At 36.5% G+C, this 26,922-nt stretch overlaps 1 protein-coding gene across 2 annotated transcripts in view; it reads right to left on the bottom strand.

Annotated features, from left to right (window-relative positions):
• The window catches only part of LOC134527140 (nucleolar protein 6), a 227,698-nt gene that overhangs the window by 155,499 nt on the left and 45,277 nt on the right, over positions 1-26,922 (bottom strand). For both annotated transcript variants that reach the window (XM_063359531.1, XM_063359532.1), the window contains exons 6-10: positions 8,943-9,103; positions 7,917-8,037; positions 5,067-5,224; positions 4,870-4,985; positions 3,656-3,917 (exon numbers count right to left, since the gene is read on the bottom strand). In XM_063359531.1, the coding sequence (XP_063215601.1) occupies positions 3,656-3,917; positions 4,870-4,985; positions 5,067-5,224; positions 7,917-8,037; positions 8,943-9,103 (818 nt within the window). The remainder of the gene's footprint in view (positions 1-3,655; positions 3,918-4,869; positions 4,986-5,066; positions 5,225-7,916; positions 8,038-8,942; positions 9,104-26,922) is intronic.

The following is a 26,922-nucleotide window of genomic DNA, read 5'->3' as shown; positions in this document are numbered from 1 at the left end:
AAATGAAACTGACCAGTCAAGAACCCACCACTGCGATTCGACTTTGTGTTTGCTTACCAACTGGGCTGCTCGCGGACGTTGTCTCGATCGTTGCTCGGTGCAAAACTTCAGACAATGAGCTTCAAATGAAATTAGCGTTCACAATTTCCTTGACTTTATTTGGGGAGGGGAGGGGGGTGGCGTTTAAACAACCAAAACACCTCCCTGGGTACGCATATGCAATACCGCATATATACTTACATACCTGTAATACCACAAAAAAATGCTGTGATCGTATGCTGAAATTACTTTACCCGCTGTGATCTTATGCTGAAGTTACTTTACCTGCTATATGCATTCTATATTGTACATAAGCTGCATTAGACAGATTTGAAAATTTAATTTAAATATGCTACGTTTTGAGGTTTTCCCGAAAATTATGTTTTAATTTTAAGACATACAGTAAATGTAACCAATATCACTAAGCACATGCATTAGTAGTACACATGTTAACTATGGATAAATATTAACCTCAACATGTTATAACTAGGGCCTGGAAAATTTCGGTGTTTTCAATATGCAAAAAGCGGTACTTTCAAATTAGAAAAGCGGTGGTTTAAAGTCGGTATTTTCGTTATGCAATGGAAATTTTACCGGTATTTTAAATGTTGACTAAATTGTGCAGTTATTGAATCTAATAGTTTACATATTTAATAAACGATCCATGTATACTAGGAATAGGCTAATATGCATAATAACAGCCAATTAAATCCAAAACAGTTACACAAAACAGACACGTTGCTATAGATGTATGCAATACTTTTTTTTTTTTTTTTTTTTTTTTTTTTTTTTTTTTTTTTTTTTTTTTTTTTTTTCCTGCCAATGCCACATGCTTAGCCGACTTTAGGTGTTTGTCAATGAAATCTTTTCTATCCCATGAAACTTTACAGTTGCAAAATTTGCACATCACTGTGCTATTGTCAGTACAATAAAACCCATGTTTCTGATACTGATATGCTCGTATTTAATGGAGTGGAGGAACACGGGGTTGCCACTTGAACAAACCCCAGCGCACAAATGAGAAGAAACTTAGTGTGAACTATACCCCAGATCAATTTTGAGCATCAAAACCATACACGAACACGGCTTATGTAAAAATAAGGTAATTATGCTGAAACACAAGACTTGGGTTAAAGGATACTTTAACCTTGTGTGGATCAAGTAGAAAACATTCGGCTATAAACGAAAGAAATAAGAACAATGCTATCCTGAAATGCTGTGACATGTTTTTGGAGTAGATAATCACAGCGACAGACCGACAGGATGCGCTCCCGCCCTTGCCGCGATGTTTATTTTGACAGCTCAAGCAATTATCTTTTCCACGTCCCTTCGCAGCGTAAAAAAAAAAGAGAAAAAAAACACGCTGACAGTTTCTCACGCAGAAGGTTGAAATAAGGGAGGAAATGTGTTGAAATGTTAGCTGTTAAAAAAAAAAGGGGGGGGGGGTTGTTTTTACATGGTTTGTGGCTCTGGGAGGGATGAGCCTTGAAGAATTAGCAGGGGATGGGAGAGGTAAGCGTCGCGTCACGTCACGTATGACGTCAAGCCGCCGGGCGGGTAAGATAACATGACAGCTGAGACGGCTTTTCGTGCGATAGTGGACGTGCCGAGCTCAGCTAGACACTGCCGCGGGTAAGATAACATGACAGCTGAGACGGCTTTTCGTGCGATAGTGGAGACGCCGAGCTCGTCTAGACACTGCCGCGTGGCCAGTCTAGAGGGGTGGTATCTATTTTTAGACGTCTTTTGTATGCCTGGCTGCTTACAGTACAGCTCTCGCCAAGATAAACGTGAACGCATAGAGCCCAACAAAGTGTAACAGACTTGTTTTTCAGCCGATTTTACTCAAATTTTCGACTTTCTCTGCTTAAATTTTTCATGTTTTCTCATAAAACGACCATATAAACGGAATGGACGCATCAGAGGGGGCTCGCATCGGCGGGATTCTACTGTAATGGTACTTTTCGGGGATATATTTGCAGTGTAATATAGAAATGTTGTGGTTTTCGCGAATGTACTTACTTTTCGCGTTTCCATGCAAAATTCGCGATCGCGAAAAATTCCAGGCCCTAGTTATAACTGTTTGAAGACAGGTGCTGTACCTAAGTTTGCTAAAAAAACAAGTATAGAATATTTCAGTCAAGTGCTATTAAGTTTGAGATTTATAGAAACCAAATGGCGCTTTGATCAAAAATGAAGTGGACTGATTTGGTAGTCTAATTAGTTCTGAATCCCCCATTCTTTACTAAATTTTTTTATGTAATATTATAAGTAGAGGAAAGGCATTTTTAATTTCAGACAGGATTCGGTCGGGAAAGAGAGATATTAGACTTTTGGGATCTGCATCGGAAGCAACAGCACTGAAATTATGTCACTTAACTTGGTATACAGAAAACAATATTTACTATTAAAATATCTCTTTAAAAAATCTCACATACCTGTAAACCATTATTGGTCTAAATGATTTCAAGTTGACAAAAAAATATTGATTCATAAGGACAAGTAATAAGTAACACAAAATGTAAATATAAAAAACATCTTATTCCCTATTCCACTGCAAATTTTCGTGAAGAAATACTGATTCTTCAACATGTTCACTTGTTATTTTGTTTTTGACAATATTGCCAGCAGCTGGTAACCTCTGTTGCGATCTTTATTTCTTAAAATATGACTAACTCATTTTTAGCTTTAAGATGTTGTATTACGTGACTGAGCGTTTCTGTTGTTGAACCATACTCACTTTTTAGGACAGAAGGGCTTAAGTGCATTGCATCCTGTTATCAGGTGATTTCTTGAAGAAATTCCAAATAGGCGCAGAAGTCAGATAATCATTTTTTCCACTACTGTCTGGAATGCCAAATTTAGAAACCACACATTTTTATTTCATAAAATTTACAGTGAACAATTATCACGTCTACTTTTGAATCATATTCTCATTTCCCGCAAGTTATTGTGATCAAGCATGATAACCAACTGCAAAAACTTAAATCCACTCCAATGTTTCCCAAAATATTATGGTCTAAATATTTGATGGCATTTTCGATTTCTTTGTTAAAAATGTAGTTTGTGTCATTTTGAATGTCACGCGTTTGGCAACATTGTTCATTGCTGCTCTCGTGAAGTTCATTTTCGAACATAACCTAACGATATGATAAAGATGTTTACATTCGTCAAATGTAATAATTAATTAATTAAAAATGTTTGATCACATTATGTATTTATTTAGTTAGAAATCTTATTTTTGACAGCATTTATGAATGAGTGTTACATTTACGTTTCACAGATAGGGCATATGTGTGTTTTTGTGATTTCTTTGTGCTTTTCCTTGTCAATACAAGTGCAAAGTTGCTGTCTGTTACATGATGTATAGCTTGTGATGAAAATGTAAGCACATAATGTTTTTATAATATAAAAATTAGTTTCCGTAGGTATTATCCCAAACAGAAAAATTATTTTCCCGAAGTTCGGGAATGGTCTTTTTCCCAAATTTTATCCTGAGTTTCGGGATCCCAACCACCTCAAATTATAAGAATAATCAGCTGTCACATTTTGAATGTGACGTAATCAGGACCCCTTTACGCCCGTGATAGCGAGGCCGGACCGATGGTGAACTCACCTCCGCAGTGTTTGCCTGCGGGCCCTTCGTAACAACGCCATGCGTGGCCTCTGGGTTCAGCCCGAGTCCCAGGACAAGCGAGCGCTCCCTGGCAGGAGGGGGCTGGCTGCAGGACCACGCGGCCGGCTGCAGCAGGGCAGGCACTACGGCAGACACCCGCTCGCCCAGCCCCTTGCGCAGCACCGACAGCACCTCCCTAGAGGCCGCGGGCAGGCCGTGTGGCCCGTGGTCCAGGCGCCTGTCCGCATCCAGGTTCCTCAAGCTGGAACACCCACAAGTACACCAAACATGTATTCCCAAATATCAAGTACAGATAATGTCAGCCTGATGATCATCTGGGATCGTAAAGGCTCTTTATTGACAAAAAAATTTGCCTTTAAGTTCATAAAAAAAATTCATAATTTGGTAGAAATAACATTCCATAAACAATTAATTATGGTTATTTTAAGAAATTATTTTTAATCCTATGCAAAAACACTAAATATTAGAAGCAAAATAATCTGAGATACTATCCCCTCAAGGATAGTTTGTTGTACATGTGTATGACTGACAACAAATCAGGTCAAGTATAATTGTGTTTCTACACCTTCTTGACTTAATGAAAACACCTGGAAAGGATTCAATACCATTCAGATATGCAGGAATGCACTATCTTAATATATATAAATCCAGTGTCCTGATGTTTGTTTCCAGTGAACTCTTCACCAAGTCAACCGATTTCGATGAAAATTGGCATTTATGTGTAATCTTTTCCAACTTGAGAGATATGATAGTTTTTATTTTGATTAATGGTCTTAATAATTTATGATTAATAATAAATAATAAATAACCAATCACCATGGGTAAACAAAAAATCATAGATCATAAACATACAAACAGTAATTGTGTGACATTTCTCTATGTCCAACACACTGGCATATAGCGCTATCCAGTTTGCTTAACTCGCAGACAATAAAAGCTCCATGTGTTTAGCCCGGGCAACGCCGGGTACTGCAGCTAGAATGCACTATAAGTAAAAAAATCCTCAATCATGAAGATGTTCAAGAATTACACATCTCTACATTTCCAAAACATTATTCATTATTATCACATGAATATTTTTGAAGTTAACACCTATTCACAGTTACAAAATTTGTTAATATTCACACAAGCCTAATCAGATCATGTATCAGAATCATAGACAGAGGATGCTATACAGTTGAATGCCAACATACCATACGATGTGGTCAAACTGCCTGTAGAATGGCATTGTAGTCATGAAGAGAACGTGGAAACTGTTGATATCAGGCGTGTCCAAACATTTAACGGCCAGCTCACTTTCTCTCTTAACCTGGAATGAATTTGTGTCACTTTGAAAAATGTCAAGAAAAACACAATAAAAAAACAAAAAACAGCTGTGATGTAATCATACCCTTAAGTACGTTGCTAATGACATGTCTGCACACACATTGCAATAGCCAGTGACATCCACAAACACAACATCAAAGTGCTGATGAAACGTGGACAGAGACGGCAGATGTTCCGATGGCTCTGCGAGAGAAATCCCATCCTCATTCCATTTGCTTTGGGCTGGAAAACAAAATACAAGCAAACATCCTCAAAACTTGTTCAAAATTACCACTAAGGAGGCTTCAATAACCAGCCCTCAAATAACTTCCATTTTGCACTTTGACCATTAATAGATAAAGAAACTCTTCTGTGAAATAAAATCAGTAATTAAAAAAAAATTTGGTATTCTTGGCAGTAATCACACAGTCTGAAGTTAATTGATGTGCCAAATCACAAAAAAGGTTCTCGTTAGCCATGATTGCTGAAGGGTTCCGTGTTCAATCCCTACCTTGGCATCACTCTAATTCGGGAGCAATGAGTCTTAACACAAAATATTATAAATTCATTGTAATATTTGAGGTCTAATTGCCATTACCTCTTGTGCATGTAGCCCTATAAAGTAAAACCTTAACTTTTAAACTTAAATCTCAACAGCTGGAAACTATCACTGTCATCCCCAGTGGTCAAGTCAACAGACTTTAATAAAACGTCACCCTCTTTCCATCCACCATTTGTTCTTTCTTCCTTCTTTCTGGTCATTCTACACACCTAACATTAGATAAACAAAAACAAGTGAGATTTTTTTTTAAAGTTGCTGTATTTGAAGGTAAATTTAATTTAAAAAAAAAACACCATTCACATTTATACAGCCATCCGACTGAAAAATTTTGCACAGCAATCAAAGTTTGGACTATGAAACAATTGACAGTGCTTCATCATTAATAAATAATACAACACGTACATTTAACCCATTCGCATACTATGATGCGCTGTGCGCGTCACACGTATCGTAGGTATTAAAATACTATGACGCGCGAGGCGCGTCACAACGTAGTACCTTCGTCAGCATGTAGATAGCAGCACTGAATCCGCTTGCAGGAGACCAGCGCATGGTTGAATGCGTAGCCGATAGATAGCATGTAATGTTCCTTTTTTTTATCTGTCTGCCACTGCCGCAATATTATTATTTTTTTTGAGGACTTGACTCATACGCTCGTGTACACTGATACTTCGAGTGCCGAGTTCAGATAATGTTCTGGCGTTGTTTCGTTCATGCCTAACAGATGGCTGTATTTTACATCAGGCATTATTAGAATATTTAGCTGTACATTTATTCAGTAGGTGGCATTGTGTGTAGGTTACCTTACGATTTTTTATTGCCTAAGTGGCAACGATAATTTTTCCCATGTTATTTATTATTTTATTTTATCATGGCTTCTTGTAGTTTTACACGCAAAAAAACTAATACTAAACATGTTTCTGAAGAAAGTGATAGCAATTCTGAAGATGATATATCGTCATCTTCTAATGATGAGTATTTGCCGTCGAGTTCAGACAATAGTAGTGAAAGTGAAAGTGACACTGATGAGCCTTTTGCGGAGTGTATGGGGGGAAGTAAACAAAGTGTCAAATCCTCTGCGTGCAATGAAATTGCCGAACAATGGAAATGGAGTCAAACCGATAACATTCCTCTGAAGTTTCCTTTTACTGGCAAGCCAGGAGTACGTCCTACAATCCTCAGACGTTTAGGTGAAGACATCAGTGCAATAACAATTTTACAAGAATTTTTAGATGCCAGTTTCTGGGGGGACCTTATTTGTCAGGAAACAAATAGGTATGCTGTGCAACAATTGAATAAATGTAGAGACAGAATAAAAGAACAGTGGTTTGATACTACAGTAGGTGAACTGCAAGCATACATAGCATTGTGTATTATTATGGCACATGTGAAAAAGCCTAAGATGCAGATGTATTGGTCATTACGAGCCATAATCCGAACACCTTTCTTCAAAGAAACAATGCCACTGAAGAATTTTGTTTTGCTGTCAAAATTTTTGCATTTTTCAGACAATGCAAATGCGAACCATACTGATAGAGTTGGAAAAGTGAGAAATGTAATTACTCACATGAATCGGAAATTTCAAGACATTTTATTACCTGGAAAAAATATAGCTGTGGATGAAAGTCTAATGAAATTCAAAGGCAGGTTACATTCAATCCCAGCAAACGTGCACTTTTGGAATCCAAATTTACAAGTTGTGTGATTCTGATACTGGATAACGGATACTGGATACCGGATACCGGATACTGTGTGTGTGTTTGTGTGTTTGTGTGTTTGTTTGTGTGTGTGTGTGTGTGTGTGTGTGTGTGTGTGTGTGCTGTCTGACAAAATATTGCACATAAGTTATTTTAAACAGTAATAAATGCAATTTTATAAAAGCCACAATGTAGTTTAAAGAACTGTTTTGCACCGTACTACTCTTAAAAGGATTTATGGCACAGTATATATTAAAGTTTTCGAAAACATCTACAAAGATATACAATTATTTTATATTAATTTTTTTTTTAATTTTTTTTTTATTTCTATCATCCTACACTCAATCGAGGCGAAAGCATTAGTTTTATTTTACTTGTTTTATTTCACATTGTTTTTTTATTATTCTGGGATATTTGTAGAAACCATTCTTTAATATGTATGATTGTTTCCTCGATGAACAAATACAATTGTATTGCATAATAAACAATATTTTGTACTACTGAACAAGCTGCTATCGAGCACTATATAAATCCTAAGTAATTTCTAGGGGCAGAGAAAACACTATGTAACAATATATAAACCGGGTTTTTGTAATTAATGAGTTTTCACTATACCTTAAAGTAATTAGAGGACAACCGAAAGTAACAATACCATGGAAGTTTCAGTATTACTTACACAGATACACCCAGGTGACTCTCGCTACTTGGTAGCTACTGCCCATCACACTCAGACGCTTCTTCTGGATTAGGTAGCACACCAGCAGCATGAGCTGCCAACTGCTGAAACTACCATAGCCCTGCAATGCATAGGCACTTAGTTGTAAGCTGAACTCCTCACAGATAGAGAAAAGATTTTATGGTTTTTTTTTTAGGTCAATTTTATTTTTAGAAGAGACAATTTTGGTGGTTTTTTCCGCTTTAAAATTCTGACAGTATGATTTTTAATACTTATTACACCAAATAGTGTAGTTTTGACTGTGATTCATGTTGAATTTTAAAAAAAAAGTTTTTGGAAAGTATAAAGGGGTAGAGTTTCATGCACTGTTATGCTCAAAGGCTTAAGATGATGACACTTAAAAGATTATAACGGATACTGAACCACTCTGTACTCATAAATATAAGCCATGCCAATAAAACGAAACATATCTGAAAAAATATCACATAGATGTTAAGAGAAACGTAAAATATGTCTACTATGTCACTTGCTGTTTAATGGCAAAGCTTAGTGGGATGAGCTTCCCAAATTTGTTCAGGTAACAAATCATTACTCAATAATAAATCTTAAAATTAATATACTGCTGATATAATTGTAATAATTCAAACTTTGCAATCATTGTAGTAAAAAATTGTAAATTCAACAGTTTCCTGAGACACAAGTGTTAATAGTAATACAACCCACTTAATATTACTAAGCTAAATGGCACAGAAGAAAATGGACTGATACTACGAAGTTAAACACCTGGTCCAGGCATCTTGATTTTAATTTTCCATGTTTTCCCAGAGAAAGAGAAAGCAGTAAAGAATGCGAAAGAGAGAGAGAGAGAGAGACCATGCCACCAATAATATTTTTATGGAACTAAAAACTTTGTTTACAAAACATACAATATATCACAGGTTTTTAATATCATAAGATAAGTTTCCATGATAATTTGATGCTTGAAAGAAATGAAACAAGCACGAATGAGAATTCAACCAGATATACCTTATCAAGCTCACGCTGCTTCAACCAGACTTTCAACAACTTGATTCCGTCTTTGATGTTGGCATAGTCTGCCAATACGCTTTGGCAAAACCTGTCGTTCTCCAATTGCACTAAGTCTTGAACCATCGTGTGATTACGATGAGGTGTAGAAGGCAGGAGGTCTGTAAATAAAAATTAATTTGTAAATACTATTGTATTTAAGTATACATGCTAAAATACTGTATTTCAAAGAAAACTTATAACATATTATGTTTAAAGTGATTAAGTTTAAAGATAAAAATAGAAAAGAATACAAGTAATCACCAGCTGGTACCTGTATAAAGACTCACAACCAGAACTTTTGACTCTTCTCAAAATTGCCCTACCGTAGTAGTAAAGCCCTACCATCTTCTACCAACAGGCTCACGATTAAAACTACGACCACACAGGGCACTATGCTCGCTATGTTCGCGATGTTTGCTACACGAGTAAAATATAGCCAGCTGCAACTCAAATGTCACTGGCCACACAGAGCTATGTTCGCTATGTTGGCAATGTCGCCAGGTGTTTGGTACTCTGCTATTTTTCTAAAACGTCGCTGGCTTTGCACAAACATCTGTTTTTGCACGGAATTGTGCTGTACTTCAGCGTTTGCTTTTCATGAAGTTTAAGTTTTGTCAGTATTATGCTTTAAATAGTCAAGTCGACAGAAAAGATAACGAAAATATCCGTGTTTATGGAATAAATCATCGGGGAAGAATATAGAAGGTAGGATATGCCAATGCCTGAGATTTGATTCTAAGGGAATGCTATCAAACTGAATTGAATTTATTCCAAAATAATCCATAAATTTAGTTTTATCCTCACTAGCAACTGCTTCATCAAATGAAGAAATTCTCTAAATTCTTTTATTTTTAAATTAATTTCATGAACCCATTTCTTTTTACGTTCACATACTGTGAGAGCCAGCAAAATATTATCACCTGAATCACCACTCGAATCCCAACATTGCGACCTAGACTATCTTGTCTGACCAGCTGGCACAACGAACATAGCGAACATTGCAAAAAATAGCGAACTTCATGAACATAGCTTAGCTTTCTGTGGCCTCAACTTAAGATTTTGGGAAATAGCCCATCAGTTCATCAGCAAGTCAATTCCGGCCCTAATGGCCTAATGGTCTATTTTTGAAACATTTCAACTTCATTCCATTTTGAGTTTCGTTGTTATATTACAATAAAATGCATTCTGCTATTCTTTAGCAGAATACAGTTTTAAAATGAAATGAAATCATTCCTCTTTTATTAAGATAGACACATTAAAAACATTCATAGCATTAAAAATTACATATGGCATTGATAAACTGTTTAGCAGATGAATACACATTGTTTTATTCAAATAAAACACATGACAATAAAAATTTAATCTATAATAGAAATAAAATAAAAACATTAACATGCTGTTCCATTAAACTACTATTAAGGGGATTGGTGCAGGACAAAAAACAGTCATTCGTCAGAATTTGTTGGAAATGAGCTTAAGTGTTTCATAAATGCTTGTTTATTACTACTGTATGGCCAGCCAGCACGTATATAAGCTAGCGGGTGAGATTTGGCAAGTTAGTGGCGAGAGAGCTTCTGTGAGGGGAGGTTGTCGAATATTGCAGCTCTGAGGCCTGCCATCTAGCGGGAATCTTTCGAAGGTCTTCCACAATATCGCCTTTCTCTCTTTCTCTCTCTCTCTCTCTCTCTCTCCAACACGGACACCCAACCAGCTCTTATCTTCGCTTCCCATCTCGCCCTATCCTTCATTCTCGGATCAGGTAGCCGCCCTTCCCCGCGTAGACTTTCATGTTACTCCAGGAAACCACGACAACCTGTGAAAAATTTGTCCAAAGCTGAATTTTTGTACTGTGGTAGAGTTGACTATGCTTAATAACATACCGAAAGTTTACCGCTGTAGACCTTGTGCGTTATCACCGAAAATTTGCATTTAAGTCCTAGGTGACAGCAACTTGCATCAGTCCATTAAAATGCTACCCATTTATACAGTTTTTAATTTAGACTGTCCATAAACTTACCAAAATAATCTAGAAACTTTAATACACCCATTAATGTTAGAAAAAATTTAAATTTTTAATATATATGATATAAAGCGATTAATTCAAGACATATTTTTTTTTTATCTTTGCCACCCAGAAAAAAATACGATTTACACCGATTTGAAGAGCCCAATGCGAAAAAATGTCTAAATAAATGTTTTTAATTATACTTTTAGCTTTAATATAGTATATTTATAAAGAGTCTAGCATAATTAGTTGCCTCATTAAAGCTGCCCGAGCGTTGCAGTGTACTGCGGCCGTACTGATCTTTCACGGCCGGCGGGCTTTGAAACACGCTGCGTACTGCGACACTCAATAAACTTGGTCTTATTTATGGATTACTTAAAATATATTTAATGCATATGATAGGGTGTATTCATGTTACATCTATTGAGATATACATATTATTTTTTTATATATGAATCATTTTTGATACAATAAAATTAACAATAAACAATTTCTGCTTGGAACTTGTAAATCAAAATTCTAGAGGACCTCTGGTTTTATATATGTGTGTTCGTATTTTGTTACAAAAATTTTATTATTAAAAATTATTTTAATACCAAAAAATATAATTATTTTTTATTTCTAATACATTATATTATTTTAGATCAGAACTGTGCAAAATTTTAATGTAGCCTATATTATAAAATATATATATATATTTAATTGTATGAAATTATTTTACTATATAACAATTGAAGAAAACGATACACCGTTAATGTGCTTATTGAGTTTTGTCACTTTTATAACATAATTCGGATGATAATATTATTTTTTTCCAGAAAATAAATAATACATAAGTTGTGTTGTAAAATGTATTGATAGAATTACATATTTAGTAATTTTTTTTCTAAGTTAATTCATTGGAGTGCTGCGCCTAGCTTACTTCGTTGAATTGCTAGTGGCAAAGAGCGGTGGTGGATGTTTTTGCAAGAGTTTGACCGTATTTTATGACCCCAGCTGTGAGAGGGTGTTCGTCCCAGAAATCCTAACGGTCAAGGAAAATAGCCTCTCTCTGTAGTCACGTACGGGTCTGCTACTCGCGCAATATCGTCAGTTTATCACAACTTTCCGGGAAGTTCTATTGTTATTTATTTATAATTTAGAAATTAAAGAGTCGATCATACTAACATTTTTATCTATGCAAATTGCATCCTGGAAGATTTTTATCTACGTTTGCAGCAAAAATCACTTGCAGTTAGGAAACTTTTATTCTTTCAGAGTAAAATTCAGTCTGGAATTACCATACATTAAAAACCTTAGTTTTCTGGAGCAAAAAACGTCCCAGCACGAGCGACTTTAACACTGCTGCACACACACTACGCAGCTTGAAATACATCAGTGGTCAGACTATTGTACCAGACACTCAAAATATACACATTTAAACCTTAAAAAAAAAAAGAAACACAGACAATATTTATGAAGTGATTTTGACGTTACGCTCAAAATATTTATGTAACATGTAGTCAAATTTCTATAAAAAAATATTTTTTTTTCTTACCTTTTATGATTAAAATTACCAATTTAATAATAGGACGTTTTAACTTTGAGGTGTTTATCACAGTTACCATGTAGGACATTATTTTATATTACTTTGGTGCCATAATGAGAACCGACTTAAAAAAGTATTAAAGTTATTAAATTTACGAAACATTTTTGTGGATCATTGTAGAAATTATCATTAAGGACTCAACTGCTCATTTATTGGTGTGATCACAAAGTTTCATCGGTAAACTTCTGACGTGTTACTAAGAAATGTTCATTCTACTACTGTACAAAATTTTTCCTTTGGGATAATTTTCCATGTATTAAAAATGTTTGTTTCTTAACAGCGAAATTCGTCTCGATCCGAACCTACTTCGACAACCTCGCAGTAGTATACACTACGCGGCTCGGATCGCTTTAGTAGTCAGACTAATTGTATGAGACACTTAAAAAATATACCAATTGAAAGATGAATAAATATGCAACAACGATTACTTTAAGCGATTTCCACGTTGGGCTCTTTAAGTTTATGTAAGATGTATTTATATTTCCTTAAAATTGAATGAAAGTGAATTCGTTAACTTTAATGATTTAAAAGGTCTATTTTATAGAAACATGTTAAACTTTGTGCTTTTTATCACTATCCTCAGATAGGGCAATGTTTCTAGATTATTTTGGGTTCCATACTGAGGTCTACTCCATAAACTGCATTTGCAATATCCATTATTGTGGATCGTTGCAAAAAAATTTAATTTTGGACTTAACTACTCGTTTTCGGTGTGACACACAAGGTTTGCGGCAGTACTTACACTTTTGACGTGTTACTAATAAATGTTCATTCTACTACTGTACAAATTTCGGCTTTGGGATAATTTTCTATGTATTAAAAACCTTTGTTTCTTCACAGCGAAATTCGTCCCGACCCGAGCCTACTTCTGCAACCTCGCAGTAGTATACACTACGCGGCTCGGATCGCTTTAGTGGTCAGATACATTGTACCAGGCTCTCAACAAATAAACTAATTTAAAATTTAAGAACTAAATCGTGATCGTAAATTGGCCGCCATGGTGATTTGCGAATTTATGGAGAAATAAAAGCAGTTAAAATCTTATGTAGTTTCCAAGAGACATTATTACATCACCAATCATCTTAAGTAACAGGTTTACAAAATTTCAACATATTCATTAACTAGTCAGTTTTTTTTCAAATGTGTTAGTATTAACAATCTGGACCATATCTAGTCGGTGAGGTCTGTATTGTTACAGACTATATGTATTCTGGTATTTGGATTTTGAAGCTACTTAATGATTCGCTTTCAATGTCTATTAAAATATACCTAATGCTAATTGCAGAAATATTTCTACTCGATTTCAAAATTATAATTCCTGAACATTTGTAGCGGACACATTTCAATGTAACACTCACTGATTTTCGAGTTGTGTTGAGGTTTCGCATGCCACTTCGTGTACACGAGATGGCCCCTGCTCTGGTAACAATGAGTAGGGACACCTGTATTTCGCGAATACATTTCGTGTCAAGGTATTTCACAAAATACTGTAGCTTTTTATAAGAGGAAAGGCAAATTGTGAGGGTGCAGCAGTACTGTGACCACATTCTCATTGGCCTCGTCAAGAGCGGGACGACACCTCTCACCGCTCTCAGCCAATAACCACAGGAGAAAAACTACAGCATTTTGTGAAATACCTTGACACGAAATGTATTCTCGAAATACAGGTGTCCCTAACAATGAATCATCACAACCGGTGCCGTCTGTACGAGCGTCTTCACAAGTTATCCTGAAATATGTTCTTAAATATTAATTCAAGTGAATTCTTAAAATCCTACACACCTTATCTTAAGTGTCGTAAATGAATCGTTATATTTTGTAAATCCATATAATATAGGAACCACCATGGCGCGAAGCGATGGACGCGATACGAATAATATTTTTTTTTACCAACCACTACATCAGTAAATATTTGTGGTTTCCATTCGCTATGAATTCAAGCATGTAACATTTGTACTGCTTCTTCAATTCGGCCACAGTTAAATGGGAGGCTCTGAATCCCTGAAAACTCCTTAACAAAATCAACGATGAATCACAGGCATTATAACAAACAGTTGTCACAAGTCAAGTAGCCAATGAGCAGGTGACATTTTTCGAGTCCGTAAAGGATTGACTATCGTACAGGTCATTGGCAACACGCCCTTACGCGCATGGTTAATACCCGCATGAGTAGAGTGTAAAGGCGTAAGCATGAGACACATCTAGGTCCTCATCTAACCGCGCACACTTAGATTTAACTCAGGATAGGGTGAAAAATGTTTACTAATTTTGCAGTCCTAACAGTCACCAACGAAACGCCAGCAAAATAAATAAATAAGGCCACGAATATTGTTCGTGAATGAAGGCGAAGCTGATACTTTGGAAACGTTACCAGCATATATTAAATAATGTTTAACTATTATTTACGTAGCTTACTTCTTAAAACTGCATTCATGTAAACTGATTTTGTGTGAGACTATGTTGAGTGTTTTCTGCTACACTTATTTTTCTGAAAAAAAGTATATTGTGGCTTAATAAACTTGTTAACATTGATGCCTGTCATAAAAAAAATTCAAACGTAATCATACGGATACATGTTGAGTATAGTTTATGAATGGTTCACGCATTGCTGGAAAAAAAAAAGCATGTTTACAATTTTACACATCTTTATGTTGTCGCATCGCGTCCATCGCGTTGTACATACGCAACTCTGAAAAATAAATGTATGGTAAAAAAGCTATAATAAAATAATCTCTTATCTTTCTTTATTCTTTTTTCTAAGCGCTCTAATGGCTTTCGATAGTTTTGTTCTTTTGTGTACTATGCTTGGTGGAGGTTTCTTCGGCATTTTATTCCTGAATAAATCTCACGCTTACAACAAAAAACATCTAGCTAAATCACTGTGTTAAATAATAACAGAGAATAACCATTCAATTATACGCCGAGCTAGACCAAACACGTTCTCTTATCTACTGAAAATGAGTACGTTGACCTTCATATCAGTTTCGCGCGAAATCCCGTCTCCCCTTCGTAAACAGCAGACAGCTGAGGCAGGGTGGGAACGAGAGAAAACACTGGCTGCAAACAGTTCGGGAAACTGTCGCAAGGTGTCACTACTGTCCAGCGCGCTCCATAATTTCTCGTATCCGAGCTTGCACGCTGCTCAAACTTCTACAGCTACGTTTTTACTTTAGGTCCGACTGCAATAAGCTAAAGACTAAAATAAAGTCAATCATTCAGCCGACAGATATATTGGCGTTTGAATTACAAATGAAAACGCGAATGTTATTAAATTCGCAAATGAATATCACGCAATTTCGTAGCAGCTCATTTATTAAAATTCAAATTGTAAATACGTTAAATTAATAATGATTACAGATAAAATAATGGTCACAGTCATATCTCCCGTGTCTGAAAATTTATCTGCGAAAGTTTTACCACTGAATTCTTTATAGTTTATTAATAAAGCTTGAATTTAAAAAATTCCCGAAAATCAGCAATAACTTAATTAAAATAAAAAAATTAAAAAAATAATTTTACACCAGAATGGTTCAAATATTCTCTAGTAGCTGAATCATTAACAAATATATTGTTTTTTTTAATACGATGCTGGTGCACCAATCCCCTTAAAAGGAACATTTACACTGGACACTTATGTCACGACATAAATATCATGTGTCTAAGAAAGGTATAGAACAGTGTTCAGACCTGACCCACAATCAGAGGATACCTATACATATCTACGATAAGTGTCTTAAGACTTACTTTTTAGCAGGTTGTTGTTAACCTGTTTATACTGGACACTGGAACAAGTGTCAGATGCAGAAATAAAGTTATGAGATAAAATGGCCGTCTGATGAAATTTAAGAAAATTAGGTTAAATAAGATATAAAATATAAAATGATAAGCAAATAATACTGAAACAACCTTTGAGAGTGTATATTATTGTTCAAAAAGGCTAAATTTCAAAAAAAGATTATAAAATTGAGTGTGAAATCATGTTGGTATTTATTTTTATATTTTTTATAAGTACATTCAATCATATATTTTCAGCACACATTGATAATTTCACTGAGTAAAGTTTATAGACATTGAAAAAAGGTAACAAGTAAGCAATTGCACCATTTGGAAACAATTATTACTATTTTCTTGTCCTGACTTTATTTCACAGATTGTATATTGTCTTGTATATTTCTTTCAAAAACTCATGCTCCTTGCAACTGTCCTTATATTCCGTATTACGAACATTTCACAACATTTGCCTCACTTCATAATATTTTACATCACTTCTTGGCCATCGCATCCTTTCCTTGTCACTCCACTCACAAAAAATGCTCACGAATTGCTTACACTTATCTCAAAAGTTGAAAGCCCTTTAACTGAAGCTATAAATTTCTTAGATACAAGTATTGCCTCAATTATGTGTTTACACTTGACACCAAATTATAAGTATCTGCTATAGGTATTGTGTCATCCTCAAAATTAAGAAGCATTTACACTTGAGAGTAAAAAGGTCTCGACACTTATCGCGCAGGAGTTCAAGATTTCTCTCAAACACTAGGTAACAGGTTGGTCAGTATTTACATTTGAGACAAGACAGTAGTGCAATATATATGTGTGTGTGTGTGTGTGTGTGTGTGTGTGTATATATACACACACATATATATATATACATATATATGTATGTATGTATACATATATAAAAAAAAACACGATACTCACACATACATTTGTAATATTTCACCTTAGGCATGTTTACACTAGTAATAATAAAGTGTCAGATGTCACATGATATAAATGTTCAATGTAAATGGGTCTCAAGGCATGTTGATTTTTAATATTTTCTAATCAATACTACTATTAAAGGGCTATTTCTGATATAACTTAATATCTGACTTACATTTGTTATCCTGTCACTAATATTTTCACAGATGTTCACTACGGGTAGTAAATTGTAGTACCCTGTTTTATCGCATAATCGTCGCACGCGCATAATCATTGCACGCGCATAATCGTCGTACCTATATTCCTCTTGCGTAAACATCACATGATGCTTTTGGTTCCGCTATTAGATTCCGAACGCTTTGTGTAGATATATTTTTTCGTATAAAACGATGTGTTTCAAAGTAGAAATTTAAGATTTATTCGGACATTACCACATACTTATTTAATTAACAGAAATACGAAGTTGTCTGATGTGTAAATTTTCTTTTAAAGATGTTTTAAAATGTTATCACCTTTATCTGTTCGTCTGCATCGCCACGGTGTACCGCTTATAAAAATGTAGCCAGCGCTAGTTGGCATGATTCATGTTTGGTTATGTTGCTTCCCGTAAAGAGCGCGCATACGTAGTTGAATATCAATATCTCACCGAATGCATGCAATGCACGCTCTCTGTCGAGAGATGAGTTAACTACATTTGTTGGCCCACACACTTTCGTGGTGTGTACAGTAGGCACAGGATATCTAGAAGCTTGGGACACGTCACAGATTTACAGTAGTGGGGGGTGTGACACAGGAGGGAGGGAATAAGGTGGAGAGGCAACCATCGAGTCTATATTGTAACTAAAAACATTGACTTCTCACCTGACCTATTCGCTGCTCGCTGGCAATGGAGCAATGCCTTCCATTCAGTCACTTGAATAACCCATATTACAGTCGTTGTCACTACTATCACTGCCGCTGTCACTGTCCACACCTCCTAGGTTAATAATAATGAGATGAATTTCTATGTCGAAACGTGCATCCCAGTCGTAGTACTCGTTTCAAGTTTTTTTACGTGCTCACAGTATGGTCTCCAGTCATCTGCCCTCATACTATTAAATGTTTCTTTGCAGAGCTGTTTTACGTATTGTAAATTACACGTTACATAGTGCGATGCAACTTTGCTTTTCACTTTTGCCCATATATTTTCGATGGTATTTAAGTCAGGGTGATAAGGTGGCAAACACAGTGGTTTATGCCCGTAACATTTCAAAATTTCATCTACTGAATAAAGGGTTTGCTTAGGCTTATGCTGCTTAATAATTGCGATAAAGTGTTGGTTTGAGCATGTCATCTGCAAAAGGAATACCATGCTCTTGCAACCACTGTTGCATGTCGTGTTTAGTCGAGTTAAATGTTGGCGACTTATTTATCTTGACGTTGTGATATGGTGCATTGTCTAAAACAACAGTATTAGCAGAAAGATTGGGTCTAAATTTTTCTTTTACCCACTTTTCTAGTTTTGTTGATTCATGTTGTGATGGTAGTCTTCTGTAGCCTGTTGAGATATCCACATCACTAAGGTATTAGGGAAAAAACCATTTTCACCGCCAGCATGAACCATTATTATTGTCCTTTAGAAACAGGTGTCAACAAGCCGTAGGTCGAACATCACTCCAGGATTTCTGTTGCACATTGGACGACAAAACAAAATACTCGTCCATGTACACAATAAAACGATTTTTGTTTCTGAAATTTCATAAATTTTTTCAAATACTCAATTCACTTCTGTCAATTATCAGACATTTCAATCAAAATGAGATGTTGCGACTTAGTTTTTCGCCACTAAAAACCAAACATTTTTAGAACTTTTTGTAAAGTTGCTTTGGAACCTTGGAAATTAATGTCCTGTTGCAGTTTTATTCGTATTTTTTCCACTGTGGGGACACATTTATCTGTTACATAAAACTTGTATACAGTTCTGCGAAGTACTTATTGGTCAAAATTATCTAGGTCGTATTTACATGTCTTCTGTCTCTTCTTATCAGGAGTAATGAAAGAACATCCTTCTCCGATGCTCAGCCTTTTTGCTTCCACTTTTATTCTCTCTGCACTGCGCTACAAGACACGCCAGTAGCTGCAGCTGTCCTCAAATGTGCCTTTTCTTTTTTAATTGATCGTTCCATAGTTTTAGCTTCATTCTCCATAAATGACAATACATTATAAATTATTTCACGGGCTTGCGAATGCAGTTTCTTCCCCTTCACTGTCGATAATATTGGTGGCATTGTGATAACCAAAACCCACTTGAAAGTGTTTCATAACACACATATTCACAAGACAAAATTAACACTAGTAACAAGAATTATAAGACAACGTGTATTCAAGACCGGACCGATTACAGTAAAATCATGTTTAATATAAATTAATCACAACACCAAAAGCACACAAATGTAGAAAATTCAGAAGACTCCAAGTGCAAACAAAATGGGACAGTACAATCTGGCAGAATCCTGCACAGAAACTACAGAAAAAGGTTTATATTTTCTGGTCCGATAGTATGAGCCTAACCCAAGCGCTCTGCGCATGTGATTTCGTTGCATGACTTATTAATTTAAATAGTTCGGCGTGCTTTTACATACTCCACTTTTTAAATAAATGTACTTTCCACGAATGGGTTTTGTTTTTATGAATAACTTTACCTAACAAAAAAAATTTTTTTTTCCACATAAATGTCGCACCTCTACTTTTCAAACTTGAGTTTAGTATGCGATAAAACACGGTAGCTATTTTTTTCAATGCTTTTCCTTAATAAATTTTATTAATAGAGTACTTTTTATTAGTGATGCACCGATTCCGATACCGATTAACGATAATCGCCGATAATTACATTTTACCGATTAATCGTTATCACCGATTATTTAAATACCGATACTGATGTAAGTTGTATTTTACGCATCCTTTATTTTCGCGTCAGATTTCATAGACATATTTCGCCGCATATCTTACGCCAGATTTTAAATAAAAAAAATTAGGCGCACACTCACTATTTTAATTTAGTATTCATTCCCGCCGCTATTTATTTTGTAAACATGCAACTAAGAACCATAGATAACTGCATACAGATAAAAGTTGTACTGCCAACTTTAGAATAAGACAACATTAAAGTGGTTACGATTACGATCAGGTTTAGCAGCGCTAGCGATCATAGTGAGAAATAATGAAAACGTCCGAAAGGAGAGAGCGGAGGCTTTATTTTACTACAAGCCAAGAAGACGATAGTAAAGCAATATGTTTATATTGTGGTGCTGTAATATCACGTGGTGGTTCTTGCCGATCAAGCTACACAACCACCAACATGTTGCATCATGTTAAGACACGGCATCCTCAGCAATTTGCATTTGCAGAAAGTACAAGCCAGGCGTGTTCTACTGAGAGGGAACATACGGTTACTGGCCCTTCTCAGAAGAAAGTTAAAGTAAGTCTACTTCAACCAACACTGCAAGACGTAGTCGAAAAGAAATTACTGTACAATTCCAATGATACAAGAAGGGGGGTAACAAAGACGACCCAGCCAGCTATAGACCAGTTAGTATCACGTCGGCAGTAGGCAAGGTAATGGAGAGGTTAGTGCACAGGCATGTAGTAGGGGAGCTGGACGGAAGGAAGTGGATTGACAGAAGACAGCATGGATTTCGAAGGGGATATTCATGTGAAACTCAGCTGGCTGGCCTGTTGGAGGAGCTGGTGGAGGGGGTAGATAATGGTCTACAGATTGATGCCTGTTTCATCTATTTTGAAAAAGCATTCGATAAAGTTCCTCACGAAAAAATGATGAAAAAAGTGGAGGGAGCTGTAAGTGACAGGAGGGTGGTGGGTTGGATTGGTGATTTTATATGCAACAGGACACAGAGGGTACGTGTGGAGGAGGAGATGTCGAAGGAAGGAAGGGTTACGTCAGGGGTGCCGCAGGGCAGTGTGCTCGGCCCACTGCTCTTCACCATAATGATGAATGATATAGGAGAGGAGATACAAGGGCATATTAGGCTTTTTGCAGACGACTGCGTGGTTTACATGGATGCGGAGAGAAATGGGTTACAGGACGATCTGGAAAGGCTGGAAGAGTGGGTGGAAAATAATGGTATGAAAATAAATGTGGGAAAGACGAAAGTGGTCAGGTTTACCAGGAAGAGGAAGATTGTCAGGAGGGAATATCGCTGGAGGGGAGACGTGATAAGTGAGGCCGACAGCTATAAATATCTAGGGGTGGTGCTGCAGGGTAACCTGGGGTGGGGGGAGCATGTAGACAAGGTAGTGAAGAAGAGCAGACAGGCCCTGGGCATGCTGGGACGAGTGCCCAGGGGGGGAAGCAGCAGCATACGTGACAAGGCCTATAAAACTATGGTCCGCCCCATGCTGGAGTATGCCGCAGCAGTGTGGGACCCATGCACGGCAGTTATTGAGAGGGAGCTGGAGGGGGTGCAGAGGAGAGCAGCTAGATGGGTGAAGGGCAAGTGGAGGAGAACGGACAGAGAACGGAAGGGGGAGTGCAGTATCACAGAGATGAGGATAGGAATGAGATGGGAGAGCTTAAAGGATAGAAGACAGAAGGAGAGATTGGTCAAGATGTACCAGGTGCTGAGTGGAGTGGGAGGATGGGGAGAGCTGGGGGGTAAAGTCAAAATGGGAATGCCTAGAAGTAGGAAGGAAAATACTAGGAAGGTTTTCAAAGAGAGGAGGAGAACAGAAAGGGGAAAAAATGTGATGGTCGTGAAGACAGTAGGGGAATGGAATAGGCTGGAGGAGTGAGTGTCGGCTGGGAGTGTGGACCAGTTCAGAAGGAGAGTGAGGGGAAATTAGGGAGAATGCTTGCCACCGGGCACTTTGAACCCAATTGCAGCTATATATTAAATTAAAAAATCCACGAGCTCAGGAATTTACCACATTGATTGCTGAAATGATATGTGTAGACATGCAACCATATGACATTGTGAATAATGATGGTTTTAGGCGTCTCATGTCTAAAGCAGTTCCGAGATACAACATTCCTTCAAGGAAACACATGGCCGATACAGTAAATCCAAAAATGTATGAGAAAGTGAAAAATAAAGTTAGAGAGAGACTTCCTAATCTTGACAATGTTGCTGTCACAACAGATTTGTGGACAAGTGAGGCTTCGTCTCAGATGAATGATTTCATTAGTGTCACAGCCCATGGAGCAGAGCTGTCTCAGAAGGTACATTTCTGCCTTGAAGTTTTACCTTTTGATGGTGATTTGCACACTGCAGTAAACATTGCAGACAATCTCTTGCACATATTTGAAGACTGGGAGATAGGCAATAAAGTATGTGCAGTTGTTACTGATAATGCATCTAATATGAAATGTGCCGTAAGAGATCACCTCAAACTGCCTAATATTCCATGCTTAGCTCACAGTGTTCAGCTTGTACTCAAAGATGGGCTGCTGAATCAACGTCCAGTTCGTGAACTGCTTGCGGCATTCAGGAGCATTGTAGGGCATTTCAGTCATTCAACAGCAGCCAAAAAAATTCTTGTCGATGCACAGAAAAAGGTAAACGAACCTCAGCACGTACTTATTCAAGATATTGTGACACGATGGGACTCTACTCTTCATATGTTACGACATCTTGTAGAACAGCGTCTTTCCATCACGGTTGCTCTCCAAAATTGCTCGAAGTTTAGGTGTCAGATTACAGCTGAAAATTGGTTGCTTGCCGAGCAATTAGTAGATCTTCTTACATACTTAGAAGATGTGACCAAGACAGTCAGCAGTGAAAAAGCATCTGTAGCAGATGCTATACCACTAGTCAACAGCCTAAATCACATGCTGGAAATGAAGATAATGGAGGTTAAAGCCGTTAAAGGTGCCACTAAATCTTTTGCAACCGATTTGAAACATTCACTCGGCTCACGTCTTGGTGAATTGGAAAAGACTGAGATTTTCCCAGTAGCTACGATGCTTTATCCTCGTTATAAACACCATCCATTCCAAAATCCTGACAGCATTGAAACAGTGAAAAATAGTTTGAATGATAGCATGACACTGCAAAAATGTGATCAGACTTCTGAGTCAACTGGCACTTCTAGATGTGCCATTTCTTCACCTGGTCCTTCTGCTACTCAGAAGGGAATTTGGCAGATGTTCCAGAAAATGGTTGATAAGTCTATAGCTGCTACAACAGCTTCAACTAGGGGTAAGTACCACATACACTGTGCTACAGTCAACAAATCTTATTATTTAAATGCTAAACCAAATATTTGTCATTTTGTAATTTTATTATTGACAGGTAATGTAATTGAAGAACTGGACAGTTACATGAAGCAGCCAACATTCGACCTAGGGACAGACCCGATTGAATTCTGGTTAAAAGATGTAAATTACCCACATCTGAAGAAGGCAGCACTGAAAAATCTTATAATACCCCTTGTATCTGTGTGCTCAGAGAGATTGTTTTCATCAGCAGGAAACATTCTCCAAGAGAAGCGCAACAGGATGTTGCCTGAGAACTTAAGAAAGCTTGTTTTTTTAAATTCAAATTTGCCAGTGTTGAATTATGACTACTAAATGTCAACTGCGTGTTTCACATGATATATTTACTTTTAAGAATAAAAATAAATAATATAAGCCTGTGAAGATATTTTAATTCTTAGTATTGCTTGATATATTATTATTTAATTTAGCTTTTGGAAAATGAAAATGTGATAAAATAATCGGTAATCGGTTTGTATCGGTATCGGCCGATGTTTATGTTGGTTATCTGTATCGTTTCGGTAATCGGTAAAGCCTTATCGGTGCATCACTACTTTTTATACATTGAAACCACGACCTTCTTTTGTTTCTATGCCATTTTAATGCTAAACTCCGAAACACTTTAGTAAAAAAAAATTATGTGTAGCGATAAAATTAAACAAAAAATCTGGTTGAACCACACAGACAATAAAAAAAATGACAATTGCTGTTTAAATACAGTAAGACAAATGAGGAGATTGAGGGAGGGGAAGTGTACGTAGCGATCAAGTTCAATTCTCTCTCAGCACTTTTTATAGTTTATGAGTTTAACCACATCCAAGCCCTATGACACACTAGTAAAGCTTTCTTAAACTCAACAAAAATAATTTCATTACACTAATTGTATAGTCTATGCAAGAACTGTACAATCAATCAAACTAAGAAGTAAATATTTCGCATACTTTTAGTTACGTTCTTACTATCACAGTTAAAAATTATTATACAATGTGAACATTACATAAAATAAAATTTCTACAAATCTCATCTGGATTAACTGGGGATCTGGATGAAAAAAGTGGCAGATGAACGAGGCTTTACTGAATTATCATTTGCACTATGGCATAAAACACGTAACTCATAATATGGATTCGATTTTTCAAATGCAGTAGAACCCTAATTTTAAATTACTGGATTTCATGTTTTCCCGTTATTTGCACCAGTTTATTTCAGGCCAGTTTTAACCTCATTTAATGCGATGCAATAAATTCCTGTTGATTACAATGTGCCTATAATCTGCTTCCCACAATTTACGTTGTTCGTTTACGCTATACCTACATAAATTTGTTATTTCTGTGTTTGTCATGGACTTCTTAGCTATGAAGATATCACTATTGTGTGATATACCAAATAAAAAAATGCTGTTGGGAACACTAGCACTGTAGATCGTGAATTTTTCGAAGTGCTTTTTCATTACAAATGATATTGCAGGCTGCCAACACTGGCCTAATAAAGGCAGACTTCAAGAAAAAGTTAGCACGCGATGCTGGCGCTACAGTTTATAGGAATTCCTACTGTTCATTCAGGATTACATACTGTATACATTTCTGGTATTAAATTTTTGTCAACGTCTGTTAAGAATAACGTGGTCGGCAACAAATAATATTGTGAATAATTGACTGTACGTATTTTAACAAGACAGCAGCATGTAAAAAAAACGGAAAAAAATTTTGATTGATGAAAAACTCAACTTTTTAAAGTGCGTGGACTAACACAAAGGTTCTAGTGTTTCACTCGTTGAGAGGTTAGGCGTGCCAATTTCAACTTTCAAAACAATTCTGTGGTGTGTGTTAAGTGTGCTAAGTCAACAAACATCATGAAATTACTTATCACTATTGCCAGAATCAGAAAAAAATTTGGAACGTGTGTGCATAGTATGTTAAGTAAACAGTCTATTTCTATAAAATGCAAGCAGCAGCAGTGTAAAATGTGCTAAGTTAACATTATCAATAATGTAATAGTGCAAAATGTGTTATGTCTGTTGGGTGCGACATAACACATTGTGCACTCTCACACATATATAATTTTCAGTGACTTAACACATTGTGCACTAACAGGGATAACAGGCCTGCCGTTTTCACGGATTTTATCCGTTTTCACGGATATTTCAAGCTTAAAACGGACTAACGGATAAACGGCGACATTCACGGATATTTATGACGCTTCGCCGATATTTTCATATTTGAATTTCGTTCGTGTAAATATTTACATTCAACTACCTATTTGAAGTTGTCAAACCATACAAGCATCCAACAGTAAAGCAAACATTCACATTACGTGTAGCGCCATGGAACTTCCAATCGTTTAACCACAAACCAAAAACATATACTCCCACATATCGTTTCATGAAGTACCTTATCCAGGGGAAATGTTTTTTGTTTGTTGAGTTAAACGCAAAGAAGTGTCATGGCGTCAGTAAACATTGGTATTTTTTGCCATTACAATGTTCAGGTGCGGAATTTGTTTACAAACTTCATACGTGATTTAAGTAGTAGTTTTGGTCTTAGCTGATTGTGAAAATGAAAGGCTTCGCCGGACAGGTCACTTTATATACAGCGTTATCGTAAAAAATGGGAGCAAGAATTGAAATGGTTTAGGCGTGGCAAAACGGAATTTTCCGCCGTTTGTTCGACTTGCAACTCGGAACTGAACGTGACAAAGGGCGGCTTGACGTACGTTCATGCGAAAAACCAACGAGCTGCTGATCAGAGTTGTTCTTTGACGAGTTTTGTAACCAAACCAAACAAAATAATCTATGCGGAACTGTTATGGGCGAACTTGGTTTGTGAAAACAATTTATCTGTGAAACTCAGTGATAATTTCACGAAACTTGTCCCGCAAATGTTTTCAGATAGTGAAATCGCAAGAAACTTTTATTGTTCTCGCAATAAAACTAGCCAGATAATTATTCAATCTTTGGGTACATCAGCTGCAGATTATGTTACCTATGCAATAAAAACACAATTTTTCACACTGATGATTGATGAATCAACTGAGTCACTAGGCAGGTTGTAGTGTTAGGAAGGTTCTTTCCATCTGAGATTGTTGAAACTCATCTGTACAAAGTAATGGCTTTGAGTGGTGCTGCAACTGGAGAAAATCTGCTGTGGAAAGGGTTTTCAGCAATCTCAAGATGGTTAAAACTGTTCACAGATCGTCAATGGAATCACCAATGTTAAATGCGCTGTTGCATTGCACAATGAGAACATCTGCAGGTCTGGCTTTCAAGTCCACTGACGAGATGCGGAAAAGAGCACAGAACATGAAAAAGTAGTTACTTAATGATGTGAAATACATTTGTTTTTTTAAACTTGTAAATAACTTCAGTTGTATGGATGTATTTATAGTTTGTAAA

The sequence above is a fragment of the Bacillus rossius genome, chromosome 1, assembly GCF_032445375.1.
Source record: "Bacillus rossius redtenbacheri isolate Brsri chromosome 1, Brsri_v3, whole genome shotgun sequence".
Classification (NCBI taxonomy): Eukaryota; Metazoa; Arthropoda; class Insecta; order Phasmatodea; family Bacillidae; genus Bacillus; species Bacillus rossius.
The sequence above is the reverse complement of the archived record's forward strand: the minus strand, read 5'-3'. Positions and strand labels throughout refer to the sequence as shown.